Raw genomic sequence first — 25,372 nt, forward strand, 5'->3', positions numbered from 1 at the left:
ACTACGCAAGGTGATAGGACACTTTCTGGCCAATTTGACCACCTCGGCATGGTGGTTCCAGCACCTTCTGGGCCTGATGGCGTCTTGCGTACTCACAGTTCGGCATGCCCGCCTCAAGATGAGATGACTCCAGCTCCACCTGGCAGCCAACTGGAACCAGGAAATGGGGTTGCAGTCGGACAGAATCCCTATTCCCTGTCCCTCCTTCCGGATCTTGAGTGGTGGCTGTTGGACTGCAATGTGGCAGTGGGAGACCCCTTCACCCTGCCGAAGTCCACTCTGGTAGTGACGACTGATTCCTCCCACTCAGGCTGGGGGGCTACTGTGGAGGGCTACTTGATTCATGGCATGTTGTCCAGGCCGGAGGCCCTCCTGCATATCAAACTGCTTGAGCTCAGAGCGGTGGGCATGGCGTTGAGGGCCTTTCTTCCACTCATCAGGGACAAGGCAGTGTTAAATTGGGAATGGGCCTTGTCGGAGGCCATCTCCCGGGGGACAACAACACGGAAGCTAACCAGCTCAGCTGCCTGGGGTTCAACACCTACGAATGAGAGTTACATATCAACTGTTTGTTTGCCCCTGTTCCTGAGATGGGCGTTTCTGGATCTGGACTTATTATTTTTTTTTTATTGAATTAGCTGAACTAGTCAACCGTTCAATTTATACATAAAGAAATACAAATGTTACTTTCATCAATACATATTATATCTTTACATACTAAAAAAAACGAATTAACTGATTAAAAGAAGAACTTCACAATAAAAAGAGAAAATGTTCCCTGTCCTCCTTCACAACACTATGCAGCTTCCACTTTAACATGTCAGATGTGTCACAATTGCTCCAGATCAGCAAAGTGCCAATAATTTCATGGTTCTAACATTATGCATCACTCTCCCCTCTTTGTCATCTGTACATCAACCAACACTCCTTTCTGAAAGATGTAACTGCTCCAAATAATTCTCAATAGCCAGTTTCAAAGAAGTATGTTGACAATGAAGAAGAACATTGAACATTAATTCCGATGTTACGAAACCATAATCATTAAAAATGATGAGCGGGGGCGTGGCTAGGCAGCATGCCATGCGGCTGTGTTTGCACTGAGCTCCGCGACAAGGTGCCCAAGTCATGTGATTTTGATGTGTTAAATGTGAACTTTTCGATCGATTTTTACCCCCTGGGCGAGACTAGGAGATTGGCAATGAGGACTGAAGGGTTGCGAGCCTAACACACCCCGAGTTTGAAACTATTTCGGGGAAGGAGCGTGGCGACGACGAAGAAGAAAATGGCAGTGCGCGCCAACTGGAGCGACCGTTGGTACATACTTTCACCGTCTGCGCTGCACTGACAGCGTTTTCGTTGTTTGTCCCTCTGGCTGGGTGGCGTGGGGGAGAGTGTAGTGCCATCCCCTGCGGGGTTTATGTGGGGCCTGAGGGGCTCACCGGGAGAAGAGTGTCCTGCGGTCTGGTGGCTACGAGGGAAAAGCGGAGCGGAGGTTTGAGCGCCCGCTGCCCGACAGCGCTCCCCGAGATTCCAGCGTGTGTGGATCCTTCCTGTCACTGGCACCGGAGCTGAAGCAGTGAGGTGTAGGGGCGCTGGGCAGCCAGGGCGTGTGCGGGGACCCTGCCCTGCCGACTCCCACCCACTAGACATCTGCACCTCCTGGACGCCCGCTTGGAGCGGCGCTCTGCCGAAGAGCTGGAGCAGAGACCTGCCGGCGGCACGGCACTGGGGAGGAGACCTTGGAGCCAACCGCTGGAGCTCTGTCTGTGGGGGACTTGAGTGGAGGGGAGCCTCCCGCTGGCCGACAGCAGTGAAGAGAATGTGGAGCTGAGGACAGAGCGGCCGCTGCCTGCAGCATCATCTGGAGCTGCGGTGCCTGGACCTCACTGCCGCCGTACCAGGGTTTGGGTTGTGGGGCGCTGGAGGGGCCAGTGCCCTGTTGGTGTCTACTTGGCGGGCGCCCGCTCCGTGGGGTCTCTTGCTGAAGATCTGCATGACCCGGAACGGAGATCTGACGCACAGGGCTCGTGGTCTCCAGCCCCCGGTTGGCAGCTGGCAGGTGAGTGTTGGGGGGGCGCTCGAAGCTCTGTCCGAGAAGGCTTGATCATACCGAGCCTTATTGTTGACATCGTGAGGGGAACGGGAGGACTTGGCTGCGGACTAGAATTGGGATCCATATAGTGAAGTGCTTAAATCCATTAAGTGCCCTAACTGCAGATCTAAGACTAGTGCACATGAGCCTGCGCCCTGCCTGCCTTGGCTACTTCAGGGCCACCCTCTGCGTTGGATCCTCACCGGTCCGGCCATCACTGGCCTTTTGAGTAATGCCTAAAGTGGCTGGAAAGAAGAAAACACACGGCATACAGGCTTTCCTGGCGCCGCAACCTGCAGTCCTATCTTGCAAACGTACGGTTGCAGCGGAGATCCACCCGGCCCCATCCCTAAGTCAAGATTCAAACATGGCCCTGTCTAGAGAGGATCTCAAGGGAATGCTTAGGTCCCTCAAACAAGACATCACCCAAGAAATCAAAAAGGAAATTAAAATCTCTAAAGACTCCCTGGCCCAGTCACTTGCAGACTTAACCTCGCATCTTGGAGGTTTGGAGACCAGAGTCAATGAGCTGGAAAACATAACCTGCAAACACACGCACGACACTGAGGTTCTTGCAGAAAGGGTGAAGGTCATTGAAGAGCACCTGGAAGATATCTGGGCAAAACAAGCGGACCTTGAAAATAGATCGAGAAGAAATAATGTGCGCTTCCGCGGCATTCCCTGCCAGGTCTCAGACCAAGATCTGCCCGATTTTGTCCAAGCGTTATTCATATCCCTCCTGGACCTTCCATCAACTGATGACCTGAAGCTAGACAGAACTCATCAGGTATACTCCTCAGCCCAGCTCAGAAGGAACCTGCTACCGGACGTCCTCACTCGTGTGCACTTTTTCCGCCAGAAAGAAGAGATCATGGCGGCAGCCAGGAACTCAGACTCAAGACAATTCCAGGGAGTGAAGATACAGCTTTTTCAAAACCTGGCCCCATATACCCTAGCCAACAGACGTCGACTGCAGGGGATGACAACTTGGCTAAGAGCGAAAAAGATCTGCTACCGCTGGGGATTCCCATGCAAATTGATCTTTGACCTCCACAATGAGCGTTATGTAATCTCCTCTGATGAAGAGGCAAAGGGACTGATGTCCGAAACACCCAGCGAGGACCGCCGGAAACCCCACGCCCAAGACAAAGGATAAGCGTAGGAAGCCAACCGGAAGCAAACCCACACCAGGAATCTGAAACAACAACAGTACTCGAGGAGCTGAGGGAGTCCGTGTCCCTACTGACGCGGGAGGGAGAAGGCAATATGGCTACCTGACTGAAGCGCTGTCTATTCTAACGATTTTGGTGGGGAAGATGGACACCTCGTCTGCTCTCGTCTAACTTTTGATGTTCTATTGAGGTGCACCCCTATGCCACTGATCGGGGGGTCACAGACTCGCCTCCTCCCTCTTTCTTCTGAGTTGCCCAGGGCGTGACCCGCCTTCTCCCCTGATATTGAGGAGCCTGTTGGGGGCCCCAAGTCTCCTTAATGTAAATTTGTAAAGTACTACAGCAGTCTATGGCTCCTGAACACCTTACCTGGAGCGGACTAAGAACAATAGAAGTCCCCGTAGTTTGGCAGACTTGGGTGCCTGAGTGGATGGCGCCCGATATATAGTTTGCAATTGGTTAAAGTCTACTTTGGCATTAGGATTGACAAAATCCTCATTGAAGTTAGTTTGCCCACTTTTTTCTGATTGTTTTAGTATTGTTTGTCGTTTTAAGTTTAATTTGAAGCCACTGGACTGGTGTTATTTTTTCCACTCACCACAGAATACCTGTAACCTGCATCACAATGATGTGCCTGAGAGGGCATCCTTTCCCCGACCTCTCTTGCTGGGCCTACTCAAAGTGGAAGCCTGAGCGACTCTGACATGGCAACCCCAAATCTTAAGTGCATCTCTCTTAATATTCAAGGCCTAAATTCCCCCTTGAAATGTAAAGCATTGTTCCATAGATTGGGGAGCTTAGATGCAGCGTTCTTATTCCTTCAAGAAACCCCTTTACGGCCGGCTGATGAATTCTGTCTCAATGATAGGCTTTATCCCACAAAGTGTTTTGCTTCTAGCGGCCTAAAGAAATGGGGGGGGGGGTTGCCATCCTGGTTCGCAAGGGCGTTTTTCTCAGGACTCTGGGGGTGGTTCGCGATGGGGAGGGAAGGTTCTTGCTGGTAAATGTTATGCTGTATGGTCGCAAAATTACGCTGGTCTCTATATACGCTCCTAACACTAAGCAGGATCTATTTTTTACAAAATTGTCTAAGGCCTTACTTGATCATGCAGAGGGAGAAGTGATTTTGGGCGGAGACTTTAATGCGGTCATTGATCCATTAATTGATGAGACCCTGCTGCCCACAACGAATGATAGGAATAACTTCAAAGCTCTTACCACGCTATTGAGGGAGCACTCTCTAATTGAGGTTTGGAGGTACTGTCACCAGAATGAGAGGAATTACACTTTCTTTTCAGCGGTCCATGGGGGATTCTCAAGGTTGGATATATTCTTTATCTCAGATTCACTAATCCCGCTGGTTATAGATGTAGATATACTCCCGGAGGCGCTCTTCAGACCATACCCCTGTCCGTTTGACAATGGCTCCCCTTCGATCTGGCCCACTCCTGAAACCCCTTTGGAGATTAAATGACTTTCTACTAGATGACCCCCTGATCCGTGATCATATAAAAGAGAATGGAATTATACTACAGGGAGAACAACAGAGGTGACGTGAACTGGGGCGTGATCTGGGACGCTACAGTATGAGGCACGTGGTCACAGTACAACCCAATGGTCTTGTTCGATGGAATCACCAACAAGGTTGGAGGAAAGGGGACGGGATGTATGAGTAATTAAAGTTACTCACTGTAGCGACTAGAGTACTCATAGTCCTTAGTCCCCTTTCCTCCATACGTACCACCCACCTTCCCCCTCTTGTTTGTTAGGGTGTAAAATATTCAGCATTGCCAGGTATTAAAGCATCTGATGTGTATAAAAGGGGACTGAGGTGAGGCGCCGGAGGGCAGGGTCAGGTGGCGTTCCTACTCCCGGCGCTGCGCCCCTGGCCTCTATGCTAAATTTAAGGAGAAGCTTGTTTTTTTGCTTCCAAAGGTTCCGGTACCGTCACCATGTTGGGGGACACCCACAAGGATGGAGTAAAGGGGAGTAGTGACTATGAGTACTCTAGTCACTACAGTGAGTAACTTTCATTTATTACTATTGAATAAATAACTCCCAGGTGTGTGGTGCCTGGTCTTCACTGTTGTACTTTTAAAAGTACCTAATTTTGAACCTAAGATGCTTTTATTACCCTCCATTGGTTTTGTCGAGTAGGCTGGTGGCAGCTGTAATTTTTGCTTCAGCAGGGGTGCAGCCACATTAGTTACCCAATCTACTTTTTTTTTTTATAGCCTTTGGGGCGTTAATGTTTTTCTAATTCCCACATTTTGGGCCTCACTTTTGTTTAGTGAAACCATTAGGCATGCCAAAAATGTCCAACTTTGTGTGAGTGCCCATGTGTGTGATTGCAGGGCTGGTTTAGGCCAGTCCATGTGTGAATAGGTATATCTAGGCAAGGCTCTGACCCTTCCTGAATTCTTCTGGTTTTCTGATAGATGTCTACTGGAGGATTTCACCACAAAGCTGGCACTGCCATTTTCGGACCAGGTTTGGAAATTCTTGCTGGACCTGGTGTCCTAGCCTTTAGTGCTGGTTTTAATTTGTGGCTGCTGGATCTCCTTCGTTGGCTGTCCTTTGTCCTTGCCTGGTCTGCCTCGCTGAATGGGTTGGCTGTCCAGTGCTGCCATTGTTTCTGGGTCGTTTTACTACCATCTTCCTGAATTACCTTCTTGGTCATGTGCCTCGTGTTAAGATGCTGCTTTCATCCAGAAGATTGTTGGAACAATGCTACACCACCTCTTTTGCTCGTGTAGACTATTGTAGATCACGTCCACCATTGTTTCCTTTGTTGGACGTGTTTCTGCTGTCTGGCTGTTCCTTTTTGCCATTAAGCCATCTGTATCTGCTTGATCAGGTTCCTCCGTTATCTGGACTCTTCCTCACCATGATTTTCACTCCTGGCTGGGGCTGTGCCCTTGGGCAGGCTGATTGGTACTCTCCTCGGCTGTCTGGTTCTAAGGCTCAAGTTTTTAGATGACCAGATCCTCTAACTTGACCTGAAAAAGAATAATTTTACCCACTGGGTTATTTCACTGTTCCTAAGCCGTGTTCTCTGAAACTGGCACTCTGAGTACTTACCTGTGTGTCCTGGGCTGATGGTTTATTCTTGAAACAAACCTACAGAGGTATCCTGGGTCTGTAGTCATGTGTTTCTGTAGTTCCCCTTTCACTGCTGTTTACCATAGACTTCCATTTGCACGAATCCTGCCTTATTTTGTTCCTTGGGCTTCAGGGTCTTAAACCTGCAACTGAGCTCTTCTAGAGGGCCTCCTGTGGGGTTGTTCACTGTCTCTCTACACCTGTGATCTAGAACTAAGATTTACCCAACTTTTCCCCTGATCGAGGTCTTGCCTACAAACCATGTCCCATTTGTTTCCAATTGGGAACTTTTAAACCACCCTAAAACTCTTTGTTCCGGACATGGAAAATACCTACCATTGAATGGACATTTTTCATGTGTCCGCTCGGGTAATTGGAGTTTCAGACAGAGAATTTGAATTTTTGCATGTTCCACTCATTTAAAAAAAATCGGAATGCCCTATATTACACTCCTGTATTGCAAATAAGTTACCACTGTATTTCTGGTTCGTTTTGTGTCACTGTATTATTGGGAGTCTGAGACCTTATTGTCTGGTACTATAAGTCTTATGTGGCCTACATTTTGGTAGGCTTTTAGGCCTGTTTGCTAAAGAATGAACCAATTCTTCTGCCTGCAACTGCTGTAGTTAGTGCATGTTGTGTGTTTGTATTTTTTATGTTACTGTGTACAAGAGGTATATGAATTTAAAGGCATGGCATTTTGGGTGCCTGATCATGACTTTATAAATGTATATTTATTGTTGGATAGGGGTTCTCTTTTCTTCCTAGCATTTAGTACTGTATTGTACCTACTACCAGATAGTGGACAACACATTTAGTTTAGTAGTAGGTCGGGTCGTCACTGACTATTGGTTTTGCTGTGTGTTACATTTAACCCAAACTGCTTGTGTGACCTTATAGATATTCTCTGCGTGATTTTATAAAAAAGCATATATTTTTCATTATGCCAGTGTGATATATTCTTTGGGGGTAACTGTGGGGATTAACTGTACTTAATTACCATCCTTCCTCGCTCCTTCAGGTAAGCCTGTCTACTCTGCCAAAGCTACCATTATAGAGAGGCGAGGTCCACCTTTCGGTTGAACCCTGGCCTGCCATTAGTTTAGAGGGTTTCACATACCTCACCAGAGGCTGGGGGAAGTACTCTTTAAAATCATTTTTCAAAGGCGCTGAGGATTTCCAGTTTCTTTAAATTTGACACTTAGCATCCCTCGGGCATCTCACCACCACATGTTTTGCATATTTGTCCATTGGCTACAGATTAGAGCTGTCATTAAACGGAACCTGTGACTGGGTGAGTTTCACGCAGAAGCCACATAGCAATTTAATTTGTTTGATAATACCTTCCCACATCTATGTAAATTGAGTATTTTCTGAGCAGCCTACATGCAGGGGATTTGTCTCTATTTGTCTTGTTCTCTTTGTCACTGAAGCCTGAGCACTAATTGAGGAATGGATGTCTGCACAAAGGCTCTAGTCAATGTTTACTGTATTCCTATTTTCTCTGACTGGCAGGCTTATGAAACACTGGATGCGGGAGTGGTTTTTAAAGGCTTTCTCTTGTATTGACAACTTTTCTTCTCCTAAGAAGGGCAACATTAATAGTAAAAAACGAAAGAACATGATGGGTTTGTATATGAAAGGCCTCACTTTCTTCAATGTGTGATGAACCCTCTCTTCCTGCAGGATCATACCAGAGTGGGAGCGGACACTTCTCAGGACGTGCAGTTGTTTGGTATCGGAATCCAGCCTGAGCACTGTGTGATCGACATTGAATCTGATGGCAACATTACGCTTACACCAAAGGAAACTGCGAGGTAAGGGAGGAGAGGCAGAGCAGTCTTTCTTTCCTGTAGAGTGAGAGCATTTATATGATACACACACTATCCCAAGAGGTCTTTGCCGACAATCAGGAAGGCTGCTGGAATACCTGGGTCTTTGAACAGTAACTTAACCACCTCCTTTCATTTTTATGAAAGGAGGTGGTTTTTGTGCAGGTGAGGATATTTAGATCAATTAGGCGTGTACTGCAAACCACCCCCAGCCATTTCGTGGCAAGTTCAGCCTTAGGCTGGGTCACGAGTAAACTTTGAACAGTTGACCATAAATCTGTGGGGTTGTTCCTACAGAAATACCTAGATTTACACCACCTACATTCTTAAAACCAGCATCAACAAAGCCAGCAAGTTGTTTTGTCTTTTCCATTGGCATTTCATTGGCTTTAGTGTGGTTGGTGACGTCCTCCTGATCCTTCAAGTCCGTAGTGGAGATGTGTGCCAAAATCTTAGGTGGGAGCAGGTATCCCACAACTGTCCAGAATCTTAGGCAGAGAAACCTCCCTTGATCTTCCACACAGTTTCTCCTAAGTTCCCACCAGCTCTCTGTAGTTGGTGATTTGAATTGCCAAGCAAGGGTGCACATGATTGGATGATTGAGATGAGCTTCGGCAGGCAAGTGGGCACGATGGCTGTAAAACGTGTGGAATTCCAATTACATAAAGCTACTTCATAAAATACATTCCCTCACAAAAAGGCTGATTATACATGATGCACAGTAGCTCAAACCAGATCGCATAACTGCATGCCACAGGAAACACTATATACTTCCCCAGTTTAAAATGCCTTTGCAACCCCTAGACACATCCATGTTCCCAACCAAAACTGCAGGTGCAAGAATGCATTTCTAGGGGGTCGGTTCAGGGCTCCCCTTTTGTGTAAAGAGAGCTATACTGTACACAAAACTCTGAATACGACAGCCGGGTATGGTCCATTAAAATCCCACAATGCATACACTAAAAAGTTAAAAAAACAAAAAAAAGTCTTGCTTACCATTTGGTGCAGATCATGTTCTTAAACTGCATTTCCATTACTTGTAAGCTGTGGATCCAGCAGGTCGTGGTCACAGTGAGAACATGTGGCTGGAAGAGGTGCTGCCAGAGAGCACTTGTAGCAATGGATCCGGCGAAGGAGCGAGGGCTGCCATGTGTGGCCGGAGCACAGCATGGCTAGTTAGTCAGTGAACCCAGCTTGGCATGCAGAGTGTGTGCAGAGCAGATGGCTTTTTAAGGCCGAAATTGCAGGCTGCACCACCGACGTACAGGTGGCCCCACTTGCATTAGCCCACCCTTCCTCCAAGGCGGAGTAGAGATTTGTTCTTTCAGGGCTGCTGCCCCAGCCCAGGTATTGTTGGTGTGCCCATGCCAAGCAGGGTCCTGGTTCTCTGCCCCACCACCGGCTCCCTCTCCTTCTCAATGTCCACCATGTACCTGTATTCATAGGGTCTCTTTTATTCCCTTCTTCTCATCCTCTCCAACCACTGTCTCCTGGATGCTCTGCCACATGCTTGTTCGTCCATCCTCTCTAGGCTCTTTCAGTCTCAGGGTTCTTCTTTCCCCCCCTCTTCCACTGTGACTGCCTTACATCCTAACATGCCCTCTGGCTTCTCTCACTCTGAACCTATATTTGCTGGCTGAAGTTCCTCCTCTTTCCTCCCCTGGATTTATTCCTTTTCTCCTCTTTTTTCACCACCCTCTTTGCCTTTGTTGTCTGCTTCTCTCACTCGCAATCTCTCCTCCAACAACCTAACTGAGCTTGCTCCTTCTCCATACACCTTCACTCCTAATTCTTCACCTGTTTTAAATGTGATGCTCGCCCCACCCATAGTAGCTGGCTCCTGCTCTGTCAATCAGGTGAAAGTGATTTTGGTATTGGGCTTGGGATTTGGCAGTACTTCCCTATGCATGGTCCTCATGTTGCTCCATCTCCTTTTCACCCACAGACCAAGCCTTCCTAAAGGCAATCCGTCACCTTGGAAGGTCAGATCACTTGCACACTGTAGAAGCCTGCCACACTTAAGTGCTGCCTTCCGAGGTGCGTTACTGGTCTCCTGATCTTTGCAAAGCAAGCTGTGACACCATTGTTTCCTTTGTGCAGCGGTCCATGTGTGCAGGGCCTTCCTCCCTCTCCCTGAGTTTAGCACTGAAACGTTTCTCATGCTATGTGTTAGTTTGGCTAATCTCATTATTGAAACTTGGGTTTCGAATTAATTTATCTTTTATAGGGCTCTTACCCCCAGAAGACTTTTCACATTTTGTGGTTTCTAATTTGGCTGTTTTTTCTGAAAATCCATGGTCTAGATTCATGAGTACTAATTCGATCTTGTATTCTGCGGCTCTTTTAGCCTTTTTCATGGACATTTTAGATCATTTTGGGGATCTTTCGCTTTTAGCTAAGAACTTTTTGAGTTTAAATGAAGGATGACCTGAGTAATTTGGGGGTTGATGAGGAATTCTTTTAAAATGAAATTTGTATTGTGGATATCTAAATTATATTAAAAAATGTGTGTAATCATTTTTATGTGTAGTTTTTGATAAATGAATTTATTGTATAAGGTTTCCTAATGTAACCATACCACAATATATTTTAAAAAAGAAAATCTTACCACGCTTACTAGCGGATACCTGTGTCTAAGTGCGGACCGGGATTCCAACCTTTGTTGCTCTGCATTGTCTTTCTTCCAAGACAAATGTGTTGCCCCTGAGCTATCCTCTCGGCCCTTCTACTGCCATGGGGTTTGTTCCACAGTCTTGGCATTGCAGGGCATATGTTCTCTGGCTTAGATTTATTCACTGACGTTGTACCCTTAAAGGCACAACTTTCCCCAATTCCCTGAACCCCTTGAGTACCATGGTGGGGATAGTCATCGATTCTCCTTACACTACCCATCAACACAGGTCTTATGGCGGCAACCAGCCCCTTAGGAAACACCATTATCTACCTCCATGGTGAGACAAGGGACATAGTCACACCATCCCCATAGAACCCAAGTTAATCACTTTTTAACACTGTCGACAGCAGCAAATCCCAGCTGATCTTTAGGAGATTCTCGCACCTGCTTTGCCGTTAGAACCCCGCAGCAGCTGAGGTTGGTCCCATCACTCACTCTCAATAACACTTACTATGACATTTGGGTGAGCAGTTATGTGCAGTACTCTACTTGTGAATCAGCTGCTCTTGTCCTCGGGTTAATAATTTCTTCTCTCATTACAAATTGAAATCATAAATATTCTCTCTGTTGAGATTCATCTATGCCACAGTGAACATTTGCCCATAGAAAGAGGAACTGAACAGGGCTCTCTTCTCTCTCCTTTCCAGCCCCACTCTGAACATGTCAAATGCCCTCTCCGATACACAGCCTAAACACTAATGCTGATTGCTTCCTTATTTTTTCTGGCATGCCCTCTGCACTTTATCTGGGCGTGCAAACAAATTCAGTGCTGTACAGGGCTGATTAATCTTCGCCGTGCACTGGGGAACTGAGGCTCTTGGGTGCTGGTTTCGCTAAGGCAAATGGTGGATGCTGGCACTGGTACCCCCTAGGGTGTCAGTCTGTGTGCCAATGATCATAGGCCTGCACAGCTATGATGCGGTGGTGAGTCGGCATTTGTGGGTACTGAGGTGATAGTCGGATGCTGGAGGGTGCTGTTGAAACGTCCTTTTGAGTGTTTTCATATGTGTAAATGGCTAGATTTTGCTTTCTAGTAATCTTGGATGCTTTAGTGAGGCAGTACACTATGAAATGTTCAGGAGTGATAATTATATGTTGAGCAGATTTTGTTTTGTATTTGTATATTTGTATTTATTTATAAAGCGCAGCCAGGCCCGGGGTATACGGGCGCGTAAGTTAGATCTGGTTACAGTTACAATTAAAAGCAGTTAACAAGGGTTACGTTACAGTTACAGGTAGGTACATACTTAGTATTGCAAATGCATACATACATAGTCTAAGATAAATACATTAATTACAAAAGTGTGCCGTCAGCAGTCAATCATTTGGGATCAGGAGGTTAGGCTGTCATAGAGTCCTTGTTGTGAAGCCAACACTTCGTGTTGTGTTTGAATAGGTTAAATTAAGGTTCTGCTCGCAAAAGCGCAGGGATCGTGTTCCATAATTTAGAAGCTTGTACAGGGAAGCTAGCTCCACCCGAGTTATGAAGTTTGAATCTCGGTATGGACATGGTGTTAGCTTGTGCTGCTCTGAGTGGTCTTGAAGAAGTGTGAGGTCTAAGTTGGTTGGTAAGGTATGCTGGTGCAAGGTTAGCCCTGGCCTTGTGTGTAAGGGCCAGAGTTTTGAGTGATATTCTGTGTGGAATCATTCCTCCTGTCCTAGACATTTAGTCAATGTTGAGGCACATTGGCCATTGGCACATGGTTATTGTAGGCCTTGTTTTACTTAAGTGTCTGCGGCAGTGGGACTGGCATCAGGATTTCAGACAATATGGGCTACCCTTGAAGTTGTTCACTAGAATTTCTCTCTCCATCCAAAATGGAATGTTCTGGAGTGCCCGTACCCGTCACCTTTAGTTGGGTTGGGTCATGCTCATGGCGTTTCTTTGTGTGCATCTTGTTTTTTGATGACATTGACTGATACTTCGAATTGCAATGTTGGGGTGATGTGGGGGATGCTAGCTGCATTATGTGACACATCAGCGTGGATGTCTTGATTTCTCAGAGACATCAGTGGTTGATGGATATATCCGATGCATGTTTGGTGTTTTCCTTGTGCATGGTGTTTCATTTCGTTCATGTTGGTAGCTTATGTTGTTTTACATTGTTTATCTAATTGGGACTGCAACAATGTTGATTCAGTCTGGTGATTGACTAGTTGGGGCTTTTATTTGTTCCATGCTTCATTTATTTTTGGAATCTCTATGTGGTGTCATTTCTAGGTTGTGGTGTATGGTGTTTAGAGTGGAGGAGGCAGTCTTGATTTTATGCTGGGGATACGGTTATGGGAGAGACCAGCTTACTTCAAGTGTGGTATGGCCTTGTGGGGAGGCGGTGTGTTTCTGTGTGGGTTAGGATGTGGTGGCGGAACTGTTGTGGATTAACGTTGAGGTAATTGCTGTGGATATTGAGTTTTTGATGTCATTTAATCGAGTTAACTTTAAGGTTGCCCCCTTTTTTGGGTTACAGGGGTTTTATTGGGGAGTTCAGGTTATTTAGGAGAGGAGTCCATGGTGTTGGACTTCTTGGAATGAATTTTAGAATTTTTTTCTATACGCTGTTCTTGTTGTTTTGCATCTGTTTCAGAAGGGGGGGTTGGTGTTTCCGGTTGGGGTCACAAATAATTTTGAAGTTCGGTTGCAGGATTTACTTTTCCATTGGGTGGGGGTGGATAAGTTGTATATGAAAATGGGGGATCAAATGCGAGTTGTCTCGTGGAATGTGAATGGTCTGAACAATGTTCAGAAAAAACGGAATGTTTTGACTTATCTGAATGATTTAAAAGGGGATGTTTATTTTCTCCAGGAGACACACCTGTTGAAGGGTGATTTGGATGGTTTGAGGAAAGATTGGGTAGGGAGAGCTTATGGTTCATCTTTTGAGTCACGGTCAAGGGGTGTGGTTATTCTTATTAGGAAACATGCACCGATTAGGATTGTTAGAGAGATATGTGACAAGGAAGGTAGAATGGTTGCTATTTTAACTAATATGCAGGGCAAAGAAGTGACCTTTTGTAATGTTTATGCTCCAACGTCAGATGATGGTACCTTTTTCAGAAAGGTGGCTCAAGCAATTCAAGACCTTAAACCCAGTAACATAATCTTGGGGGGGGGACTTCAATACAGCTATTGACTCTGCCATGGATAGGAGTAGTACCAGACATTGCAGGAGGGTGGACATGCAATCTCGGGCTTTACAGGATCTGCTGTAGGAACATAATCTAAAGGACTGTTGGAGGATTGACAATCCTTCAGTGAGAGAATATACTTTTTATTCCGGCGCTCATTTATTTATTTGCATTTTTAGAGCGCACAGCTGCCCACGGGCATCGTGGTGCTGTTACAAGAAGGTTTACTTAACACAGGCGAATAACATGAAAGGCAGTGGACATGGTTACAGACATGGTTGAGGGTACGAGGTTACATGGGACAGTGAACTTTGGTATAGCAGTATACAGATATTATTTGCATTGCGGTAGAGTTCACTTAAACAAGGTGGTTTTCAGAGCTTTTCTAACGGCACTGAGGGATGTTTCCGCTCTCAGTTTGGGTGGTAGGGAGTTCCATGCTTTTGGTACTAGGACTTTGAAGCTCGAGCCGCCAGCTTTAACTCTGCTGAAGTTAGGGACAAAGAGTTGGTTCGCGTACAGGTCCCTTCTGGGCCTGATTGTTTGGACTGGTTGTATCCGATCAGTAAGGTAACTAGGGGCAGATTGGCATATGCATCTGTGGGTAATGGTTAGGGTCTTGCACTGGATGCGCTCTTTGACTGGGAGCAAGTGGGCATTTTGTCTTGCTAGGGAGATATGTTCCCTCTTGGGAATATTGAGGGCAGCTCTCAAGGCGTTGTTCTGTTTGATTTGGAGTCTATTAATGTTTTTAGCCAAGGTGCCTAATAGGAGGACGTTGCAGTAGTCCAATTTGGCACCTATGGTGGCCTTGGCTATGTTGAGGCAGTTTGTAGTGGATAGGTGAGGTTTTACTGCGTTAATTATTTTGGTTGTTAAGGCTGCTGAGGATGAGATGTAGCTGACATGTCTATCCATGGAAAGAGTGGAGTCTAGATAGACCCCAGAGTTTTTACAGCAGGAGAGACTGGGATGAGCGAGTTCTCAATTAGGAAGGTGCTATATTTGCCGTCAAGTTTTCTAAGGGATTCTTTGGGGCCCACAAGTAGGATTTCTGTCTTGTCTCCATTGAGACAGAGGCCATTGGCTGCCATCCAGGCCCGGATGATGGCATATGTGTGTTGTAGGGCTTTTAGGTCTTGGTTGTAATGAATAGTTAGAGGGAGAAGAATTTGAGTGTCGTTGGCATAATTGGTGAACGTTATGCCGAATTCTTCTAAGTCGTTGAGTAGAGGGAGTGTGAATAGGTTATATAGTGTAGGGGAGGTGCAGGAGCCTTGTGGTACTCCGCAGTTGATGGGGGAGGGGGTGGCTGATGCTTGGTCTGAGTAGACTTGCATAGCTCTGCCCTGCAGGAAGGATGAGATCCATGTTGTGGCTTCAGTAGAGAAGTGAGCTGTATTGGTGAGGTGTGTCTTTAGAGTTTTGCGGTCGACTAGGTCGAACGCAGCCACAGGTCAAGGAGTAAGAGGATGGCACATTTGCCTTTATCCATATTTTTTAGGAGTTGTTTTTTTAGATCGAGTAGCACAGACTCTGTGCCGGGACGTGGGCGAAAACCAGACTGTCTCTTGCCTAGGATGTTATGGGATTCGAGGTAGGCTTGTATCTGTAGATAGGCAGCCTTATCCAGGATTTTCAACAGAAATGGCACTGTTGTAATGGGCTTGTAGTTATTAGGGGAGTCTGGATCTAGTGTGGGCTTTTTCAACAGTGGGTGAACCCAGGCTTCTTTAAGTGAGGAGGGTACTGAGCCAGTGGCAAATGATGCATTGATGAAGGTTGCAATGAACGGCGCTAGCGGCTCAGCGCAGTCTTTGATTATGTTTGCTGGACAGATGTCTCCTTTGCAGAGTGATGGTTTTATTTGTTTCATAATGTTTAAGACCTCAGGTGCGGTTACCTTTCTGAAGGTGAATGGTGGTGGAAGGTTGCTATTGTGTTGTGTAGGAGGTTTAGAGTTCGGGGTGGCTAGCGTTTTGTGAGGGGGCTTGGGTAGATTATCAAGGTTGGTTTTGATTTTCTTTTGGAGAAAATCTAGTTTGTCAAGCATGGCTTTCTGGATGTCATCACACCATTTCTCGTCTTTGACTGTTTGATATTTGGATGTGGGAGGTACGACCAGCTCGTTGAAGATGGCGAATAGTTCTTTTGAGTGCGATTGGGCATTGTCGGTTCTAGTATTGTATGTGGCTGCTTTTGCTTTGGCTATGGCATTTTTGTATTGTTTGACAATAGTTGGGTAGGAATCGCGTGACGGGGCAGAGGGGTTTGATTGCCATTTTTTGAGAGCTTGTCTTTTAAGTGATTTTAGGTCTTGTAAGTCTTGATTAAACCAAGAGTTGGCGTGAAAGAGTTTTTTCGCTTTTTTTGTCTCTAGTGGGGCAACTGTGTCTATGACTTCTTTGATGGTGGTGTTATAGAGATCGACTAGTTCTTCGGGGTTATTGGAGATGGGAGATGTTAGTGCTGAGACTGCTAGGAGTGGGCAGATTCTCTCTTTGGTGAGTAGTTTTTTAGATCTAGCTAGGGTGGCTGGCATGGGAGGGTCTTCATTAGTGGCTGCATTTGTAGGGATGAAGAAGTGGATGAGGTGGTGATCAGTCCAAGGTTGAGGCGTGTTTGAGCTGATATCTACCTTGCAGTTGTGGTCGACTAACAAATCTAGTATGCAGCCTTTAGTGTGAGTGGCAGAATCAATTCTCTGGATGAATTGAAGCTCTAGGAGAGCTTTGGCAAAGGTTTTGCTGTGTTTGTCTTTTATGTCGTTGAGTCCGAGGTTCATATTTCCTAGGAGAATGGCTTTAGAGTTTGGTTTAAGGTTGTTACCTAGGAGGTGTAGGATGTCGGCTTGGTAGTTCAGGAGTGGGCTAGGGGGCCTGTAGATGAGGTGCATTGTCATGGTGTCGTTGGGTGAGAAAGAGATTTTTACTGATAAGGCATCAAAGTTTTCGGATATGATGGGTTTAATTTGTCTAGCCTTTAGTGTCTCTTTGACTATGAGAGCCACACCACCGCCTTTGTGTGTTGGTCTATCTTGGCGGAGGATGATGTACCCAAGGGGGAGGGACTGGCATATGGCTGGTCCAGAAGCTTCGTGGAGCCAGGTTTCTGTGATGGCTAGTGCGTCTAGCTCGAGGTCAGAGATTAGGTCATGTATTTCTGTGGCGTGGGCTTGCAAAGATCTGGCATTAATGAGAGCAAATTGGATTTGGCAGGGGGATCGTGTGTGTTAGGTTTGGTGGTGTTGGTATGGTGTTTAGTGGCGGGATGTTGGGCTTTGGGAGTAGTGGTGGGTGGCTGGGGAGGCTGCAGTGTGGGTTTGCGAGTTTTGATGTAGGCTGTGCGGGCTCCTAATCTAGAGTTTCTTATGTGCACTGGTAGTGTGTGAGATGTGTTTCTGGCAGTGGATTTGGACTTAGGTACAGCGTTAGTGAGAGGGTTGACTGAGGATTGGTGATTATGGAGCTCGTGGCTGAGTAAGGCTGGTAGGAATGGGGTGGGAGGAATGGAATCAGAGTGTGGGAGCCTGTTGGAGGCCATGTCGAGTGTAGTGGATGTGGCCTGGGGCAGGGGTACAGGGTGGGCAAATTCGACTTTAGACTAGATGCATAAAAGCAGGCAGATTCAACTTGACTGTTAGGCTTAGATTTAGTTAACTTAATGAGCTGGGGGTAGCAACTAGATTCAAACTGGCACAGTTAGGACATAATCAGTGGTTCTGGGGGCAAATCAATGCAGTGGAGGTAAAATCGAATTGGAAATGTCACAGTTCGGCAGAAATGCGCAATGCCGAAAGGCAGATTAGACTCAGTGGTGGTAACATCTAGATTCGAATTATCATAATTGGGTAAAAATCAGCAGAAATCATCCGTTCTGAAGGCAAATAGAATCAATGAGATGGCGATAACATTTGAATTCGAAGTATCACAGTTGGGCTTGGAACAGCAGTTCTGGAGGCAATCAGTGGCAGTGGTGGTAACATCTAAATTTGAATTATCACAATTGCGCAGGAATTAGCAGTACCAGGATACAGTTAGTGGCAGTGCACTGGTACTACAGGCGGTGCCTAAGTTTGACTCACAGCGACGGTACAGGCAATGAGTAGGATGCGTAGCTTTATGCAATGAGTAACTGCAGTGACACATACTATACCCATATATATACTGGCAGAGAGGTGGGAGCTGGTATCACGTGGTGGCAGATTCTAAGGAGTCTAGACCGGTGACGAAGCGTATTATGTGGTGATAAGCATAGAGGTACAACTAAGAGTCACAGTACCTTTGGGGAGACGTTCAGGAGCACGGTGCACCTTGGTGCAGAGAGGCAGCGTTTCTGGCAGTTGGCAGGGATCGGCAGGACAGGCACAGGACAGGCACCTTAGTGTGCGCCTTGTTGTGGGCCGGCTCACGCCTGCCGGTGCCCCAAGATCGGTGAATTGGGTAGGCTGGGCGGGGTGGACATGCTACGTATTCCAGAATTGACATGGTTTTGATGGCAGGATACATGTTACAAAATTATAAAAGGAGTGATTTGGGTAATATTGTGCTGACTGACCATGCTCATGTTTCAGTGGATTTGAAGTGGAGTTACACTATGTGTAGATCTAAATCTTGGAGACTAAATACTATTTTGTTGGACAATCTAGAGGAGATGAACAAAATTGCAACTGAAATTGACTATTTTGTTGAGGAGAATTGTACTGGAGAAGTTGAATCTGACATGATATGGGAGGCATTCAAGTGCACGGTTCGAGGTATGTTTATTAGTCTGGCGAGTAGTTTGAAGAGAAAATGGGACAATACACAGACTGTACTGGAGTTGAAGATTAGGGACTTGTCAGGGGTTCTGATGGTGGATCCTACGAGAGTGGACGCGCTTCCTGAGTTAAATAGGCTGAAAAGGGAGTTGAAGGAGCTAATATCTATTAGGGTGGATAAAAAGTATTTCCATCAAAGATGTGCTTACTTTGAACATGGGGAGAAATGTGATTGCTGGTTAGCGTATAGATTGAGGTTGAGGGAGTCTGAGTGCTCGATTATGTCTATTACAGACTCCAGTGGTCCGGTCACATTCACTCCGGAAGGTATAAATGACGTGTTCAGACAGTTTTATGAGGATTTGTATAAGAATGAAAACCATATTGACGCAGCGATTGGAGATTTTCTGGAGGGTATTCAAGTTCCAGATATTTCAAGCGAAGGGGCTACTTTACTGGAGGGGGATATCACGGTGGATGAGGTCAAGAAGGCAATATCAAAATTGAATGTTGGCAGGTCACCGGGGCCAGATGGACTGCCAGTGGAATTCTATAGGTGGTTGCCTAATTCTGTGTTGACGCTATTGACGGACATGTATATGACCTCCAAGGCTAGGGCTATACTTCCTGACACTAGTAGACATGCTACTATTTCTGTCTTTTTAAAGAAAAGCATGGATGAATCACTGGCGTCCAGTTACAGACCGATTAGTTTGATTAATGTGGACAATAAGATTTTGGCTAAGATTCTAGCTCTGCGAATAGAAAATCTTTTGAATAAATTGATAGATCAGAATCAGTCTGGTTTTGTTAAAGGTAGGATGACGTCCAGTAACATGAGGACACTGCTTTGTACTATTGCGAAAGCATCAGAGTTGTCTGAAGACTCGGCTGTCCTATCACTTGATGCGGAGAAGGCATTCGATAGAGTTGATTGGCAATTCATGTTTAAAGTATTGGATAAGATGGGTTTTGGGATTCAGTTCTGTTCTTGGATTAAACTTCTGTATACCAGGCCTACAGCAGATGTTTAAACTAATGCTCAGAGATCGAAACTCTTTGAATTGGAACGTGGCACGAGACAAGGTTGCCCGTTGTCACCTTTGTTATTTGTAATTAGTATTGAACCTTTGGCTATAAGATTGAGAAATGAGGAGGGATTACAGGGCATTAATTGTTGGGGAATGCAGCAAAAAATGTGGTTATATGCGGACGACTTATTATTGGTCCTTAAGAACCTTGGAGAGTCGGTGCCGGTTCTTATGAGCATTCTCGAGTCCTTTAACCAGTGCTCTGGATACAAGATCAATTGGGCAAAATCAGAGGTTTTACCATTGGTTCCGCTCTGCGACAAACAATTTATTACCAGGTTGGGTTTTAAGTGGTGTGCTGATAAACTATTGTACTTGGGGGTTTGGATTTTGCCCAATGTTGCTGATTTTGTGAGTGTAAATATATGACTATGGTGTGCACTAATTTCAAATTGGATTTGGAACGATGGTGTTTGTTGAACCTTTCCCTTTGGGGGAAGGTAAACGCTTTGAAGATGGTGTCGACTCCTAGAGTAAACTTTGTTCTGAGTATGATCCCAGTAGACATTGAGAAACATTTTTGGCATGAGTTGGATAGACTCATGCAGGAATTTTTGTGGGATCGTAAACCTCTGCGTCTGAAAATTGGCAAACTGCAATTACCTTTATCTAAAGGTGGGCTGGGGGTCCCTAATTTCAAGGCATACCATCTGGCTTTTATGTCTCGGTATATATTTGCTTTTTTTCAGATCGGAGCATGATGATTGGGTGTGTGCAGAGTCTAGCCATGTAGGACCTTTGTTGCCTGGGGCTGTGTTGACCAGTAAGCCACGTCAGGCTAAGATGGTAGGCCCACTGACCAGGAGTTTGCGGAACTCATGGGTGGCATTGTGTGAGTGTTTGGGTTTCAAGGCATTGAAAGATCCAAGTGCTTCCATTTGGCTGAATCCAAGTATTACACATGAGGGGAAAATTTTGTTCTGGCATGATTGGTACCTGGCTGGGGTGGGGTGGATTGGTGATCTGTTCAATGGCTTGAATTGGATGACGGCTAGGGAGATACAGTTGAAGTTTGACATTCCTACTTTTCGCCTGGCAGATTATCGGAAGATCAGGAGGGCGGTGGGGGTGGTGGATATGGAAAAGAAAATCAATACGAACATGCTGGGTTGGGAGCCTGGAGTGAGTGGATGTGGCCTGGTTAGTTATGTTTATAGGCTGGTTGTGTCGAACTATCAGGCTAAGGAGGCTTTAAGATTGGATTGGAATCGGAGAAGATATTACGGAGGATGATTAGACGTGTATTTGTGAGAATGTGAAGCTGTGTTCTTTCAGTCTTGCAGACAGGTTGTGTCAAATAAAGATTTTGAATAGGACATACTGGACGCCTGAGAGATTGATGAAGAGGGGAATGAGTGACAGTTCGGAATGTTGGTCATGTTTACACAAAGTTTGGACCTTTGAGCATATGTTGTGGGAGTGCTCAAGGGTGAGAGGTCTGTGGTTTGAATTTGACCAGATCTGTGAAAGGATTCTTGAAATGAAGGTTCATATGGATTTTAAGATCATAGTGCTGGGTAGTGGGGATTTGTTGGATGACCTGACTACTTCTCAGAAGAAATGGATCTTTCGTGGGGCAATGGTGGGGAAGAAGCTAATTTTGAGACATTGGAAAACGTCTACCCCTGTTATATTGAGGAATGGATTGCTGAGATGCATTCTTTAGCAGTTATGGAGAGAGTCCTGTATCGGAGAGAAAAGAAAGATGCATTATTTAATAAGATCTGGGGAACATTTCTGTTACTGTATTAGATTTGTACAAAAAGCAATGAGCATGCTTTTATTGCATAAGTCCTCTTTTTAGGGGCTTGTTGGCAGTGGACTATATCAAGTAAACCAAAAAGAGGGGGGGTTTGCCAACAAACTACCTTGTCATATCCTCACCAGAGTTCACACATCTGGATCTCACACCAAAACCATGAATTCACAACCCATCAATCTTTTAACTAATATAAAGAGATGGTAGGCTCAGTTTTAACAAAAATACTTCATCAATGTATTAAATGTTTTAGTAAAACAGACCATTTGGTCACATTTGCAAAACTCATTGTACATAAAAAACACAAAGTAAAAGAGACAAATAATCTATAGTTTGAATCTTGTGCAATATTCACAAATTGCTTATTTTTCAACTAAAACATTTAATAAATTGATGAAGTATTTTTGTTAAAACTGAGCCTACCATCTCTTTATATTAGTTAAAAGATTGATGGGTTGTGAATTCATGGTTTTGGTGTGAGATCCAGATGTGTGAACTCTGGTGAGGATATGACAAGGTAGTTTGTTGGCAAACCCCCCCCTCTTTTTGTATTAGATTTGTTTTCTTGCTTGCATTGTGAATCCAGGGGGAGAAGGGGGTGTTTCTGATGTATATAGTTAATGTTGATTTGCTGTGATTGCATGTTGTTTGTATTTTGTTTGTGTTTTTGTTCATATGTTATTATGTGATCTTTTTAAAATAAATATTTCAAAGTAAAAATCTTCACTGTGCCATTCCCTTACATTTAGGGGGACAGTTTAACGCCTTTTCACAACATAGCCCATATGTTGGGGCACCTGTCGGCCGGTGGGCATCTCCTAACTTCTGGTTTTCACCACTCCTGAGTGTTAATTGGTCACCAGTTTTATGAAGTAAATTTTCCCACGGATGAAACGGACAATCCAGTGTACAGAGGTGTCATCCTTATTCCAAGCTTCTTCATTCACTTTCAGTTTCTCTTTAGCACATTAAGGGACAAGAAACACAAACTGGCCACCCACACTCAATTGAGCTCAGCCTTTAATGACATTCACATGGAACACATATTCAAATCACTCACCCAATGTCATCTGATCTGCTCATGCACAGTGCACCACAACGTTTGATCTCTTACGCATGGAAGGCAGCAGCACAGGCAAGACGGTACCTAATACAACACAACCTCAACAAACTCCAAATAGAAACAGACGTGTAACAATATGGCGAACAAAATGCTGCCTTGTTGAGAAACATGTCTACTACTGCCAGCTCTCATCTACAGGACTGAAACATTGAAAGCCAATTGAGCAAACTTAATTCAGCAAGCAAAATACCGACAAAAGCAAATGTTCAACTGGCACTATATGGGAAATGAGGAAACCGTTGGCATTCATTAACAATTTAATACCTTCCCAACAACTCTGTGATGGCTTCTCAACTCACTTTACTGACAAAATGACATGGCTATGACATCTGGACCACATGAAGTCAATACTGGTCCATAAGACCACATCCAATTGCATTAAGACCCTTCACTAAACCTCAGATCGGCAGCATTTGATCCTCTCACTTAGAAAGACTGCTCCGCAATAGTCAATGCCAGCAAGATCGCCAGTGGACCCATGCCCACCATATAACTACAAAACTATCCTTCAACAACCAATATTTGCCAACTTCTTTATTAAATTTAACCTTCAAACAAGGACTCGTCCCATGAACACTAAAGATTGCTATGTCAAATTCATTTTCAAAAGCCAATAACTATCACCTAGGACCCTATCTGTAACCTTCCTTACTCGAAGCGTTCAGCAAAAATTCGAATCTACCAACATAGGCGAGATCACATGGAATCGAACAACATGGTTCATCGGATGGAGCTACGATTCAGGCCAAAGAGACAAACAGAAATTGCACTTTCAGTGACAGTCCGAACATTTTTGTAGATTTAGACTCTCCAAGCGCCCTCATCCTTCTGTACATCTCGGCTGCCTTTTGATACAATCTGCCAAGAACTCTTGATTGATCGGTTATTTGATGCTGGCTTTAAGCTTACAGAATTACAATGTATTACTCCATTTCTGACAGAATTTAAACAACCCACATGCCTCATTTTAGCTTTACTCCATGCAACATCACAACATGCGTCGTGCCACAGGTAGCCAGTCTTACCACCACCCCTCCCCTCGCACCTCCTACCCCCTCTTTCAATATTTGTATGGCTCTTCTCTTGGACATCAGCAAGCAAGGAATTACCTGTTGCAGCTATGCAGATGACTCACAAATCGTTTAAAAAACTAAACGCAGATTGAGCAATTTGAAAGCGGGACCTGGCAAAAACATTAACTCTTATCAACTCCCAAACGAGCAAAAACAGATTAAAGATCAAACTAAAAAAAACGGAAATAAACAACTGCCTAATTAAGATAACACACCAAACCACAATCCCTTGGCTTGTCGAAATGGGAATCTGCCTCAGCCCAACAAGATGGTACTAACACTTGGGTACAGTATGGCCAGCTCCCTCATCCTGGAGGCGCAAACCAAAGCACTGGTCAGAATTGCTTTTTGCACCTGACATCTGGCCGCCAGATCATGTCTTATTTGTGGTTACTATACACGTGCAGTCATAGCGCTTCCTGTGGAATAAGCCTGCTGCCTAAGCGTTCGCTTTTGAAAAACGAAAACATGCATTACTGGGGGAGGCGAGGTTGTTTTTCGTTAGTTATTTTTACCTTGAACCAGCGTTCGTAATGCGTCACACATCGGCTGTCTATCAACGTTTTGGTTGACTGCAAACAAAGAGCCAGATGGGTGATGGCGTGTGTATCTAACACATTTAACTGCCATCCCAGTGAAACATGTTTGGTGTTTCATTTCACAGAGCTCGAGACTAACAAAATAAGATCTGTAATTGCGAGCAGATGGGATTCTAGCAGTTGCAGATAGTTACAGAGCAGAGGGTTAGTCACTTTAAATTGGCAAGAGTAAATTAATGCATCCGTGGAGTGGAAAAGTACTGCTGCGTTTCGTTTGCCTCCTAAAGGGATGAATGGTTGTGTGCAGATTTTCTGTCACTAGATGTTCTCTCACTATCGGGCAATTTCAACAGAGCAGGTGCTGGTGACACATCCTTGCAACAGCAGTGCTTCTCTTGTCAGTGCATTATGAATAAGAAGTGAAAATGGAAATAGGCCTCCATGATGTAAATCTTCTTTTTTTTTTTTAAATTTATTTATTTATTTGACTTATATTCAGGAAAAAAAAACCTGTAATTTTGTCAAAGAGTGTGGCACAGTGTTGTCCTGCAGTTTGTTACTCTTGGTTTCATCGAAAAAGGTTTCATCGAGAATGGCTTTCCACAGATCCGACTTGTTAGAGTGCTTGTAGGAGACTTCCGAGGTCGTCTGACTATAGGCCCACTTGCCTTACTCTGCTGCAGTAGGTTCAGTGGGCTGGGCCTCGTTTATCTGTTTGAAAGCTATTTCGAGTAGATTTGTCATGGCCATTGTCCACCGAGTGGCATCGCCGGCGATGAGTCTGTTCCACAAAGTTTCTTCTTGAATCATCCAATGATTCGTGATCAGCGGTGATAGGTAGGTGATTCTATTTTGTTTCGTGCAGGGACAGTTTAGAATTAAATGTCTAATCGTTTCCACAGTGTCTGAGATTTTACATAGTCGACATACTTGGTTTTCCACCATGTTTCGAGTAGCGAGTATTTGTTTGGTTTGTAGTAAATTTAGTCTTGCTTTCATAAACAAATATCTTTTTTTCTTGTCCGGGAAT

General features: G+C 45.0%; 1 protein-coding gene across 5 annotated transcripts in view; it reads left to right on the forward strand.

Annotated features, from left to right (window-relative positions):
* KIF13A (kinesin family member 13A) overlaps positions 1-25,372 on the forward strand; it is a 2,203,773-nt gene that overhangs the window by 855,105 nt on the left and 1,323,296 nt on the right. For all 5 annotated transcript variants that reach the window (XM_069613597.1, XM_069613593.1, XM_069613596.1 and 2 more), the window contains one exon: positions 8,053-8,183. In XM_069613597.1, coding sequence (XP_069469698.1) covers positions 8,053-8,183 — 131 coding nt within the window. The remainder of the gene's footprint in view (positions 1-8,052; positions 8,184-25,372) is intronic.

This window comes from Ambystoma mexicanum, chromosome 5p (genome assembly GCF_040938575.1).
Source record: "Ambystoma mexicanum isolate Mex_15411 chromosome 5p, UKY_AmexF1_1, whole genome shotgun sequence".
Classification (NCBI taxonomy): domain Eukaryota; kingdom Metazoa; phylum Chordata; class Amphibia; order Caudata; family Ambystomatidae; genus Ambystoma; species Ambystoma mexicanum.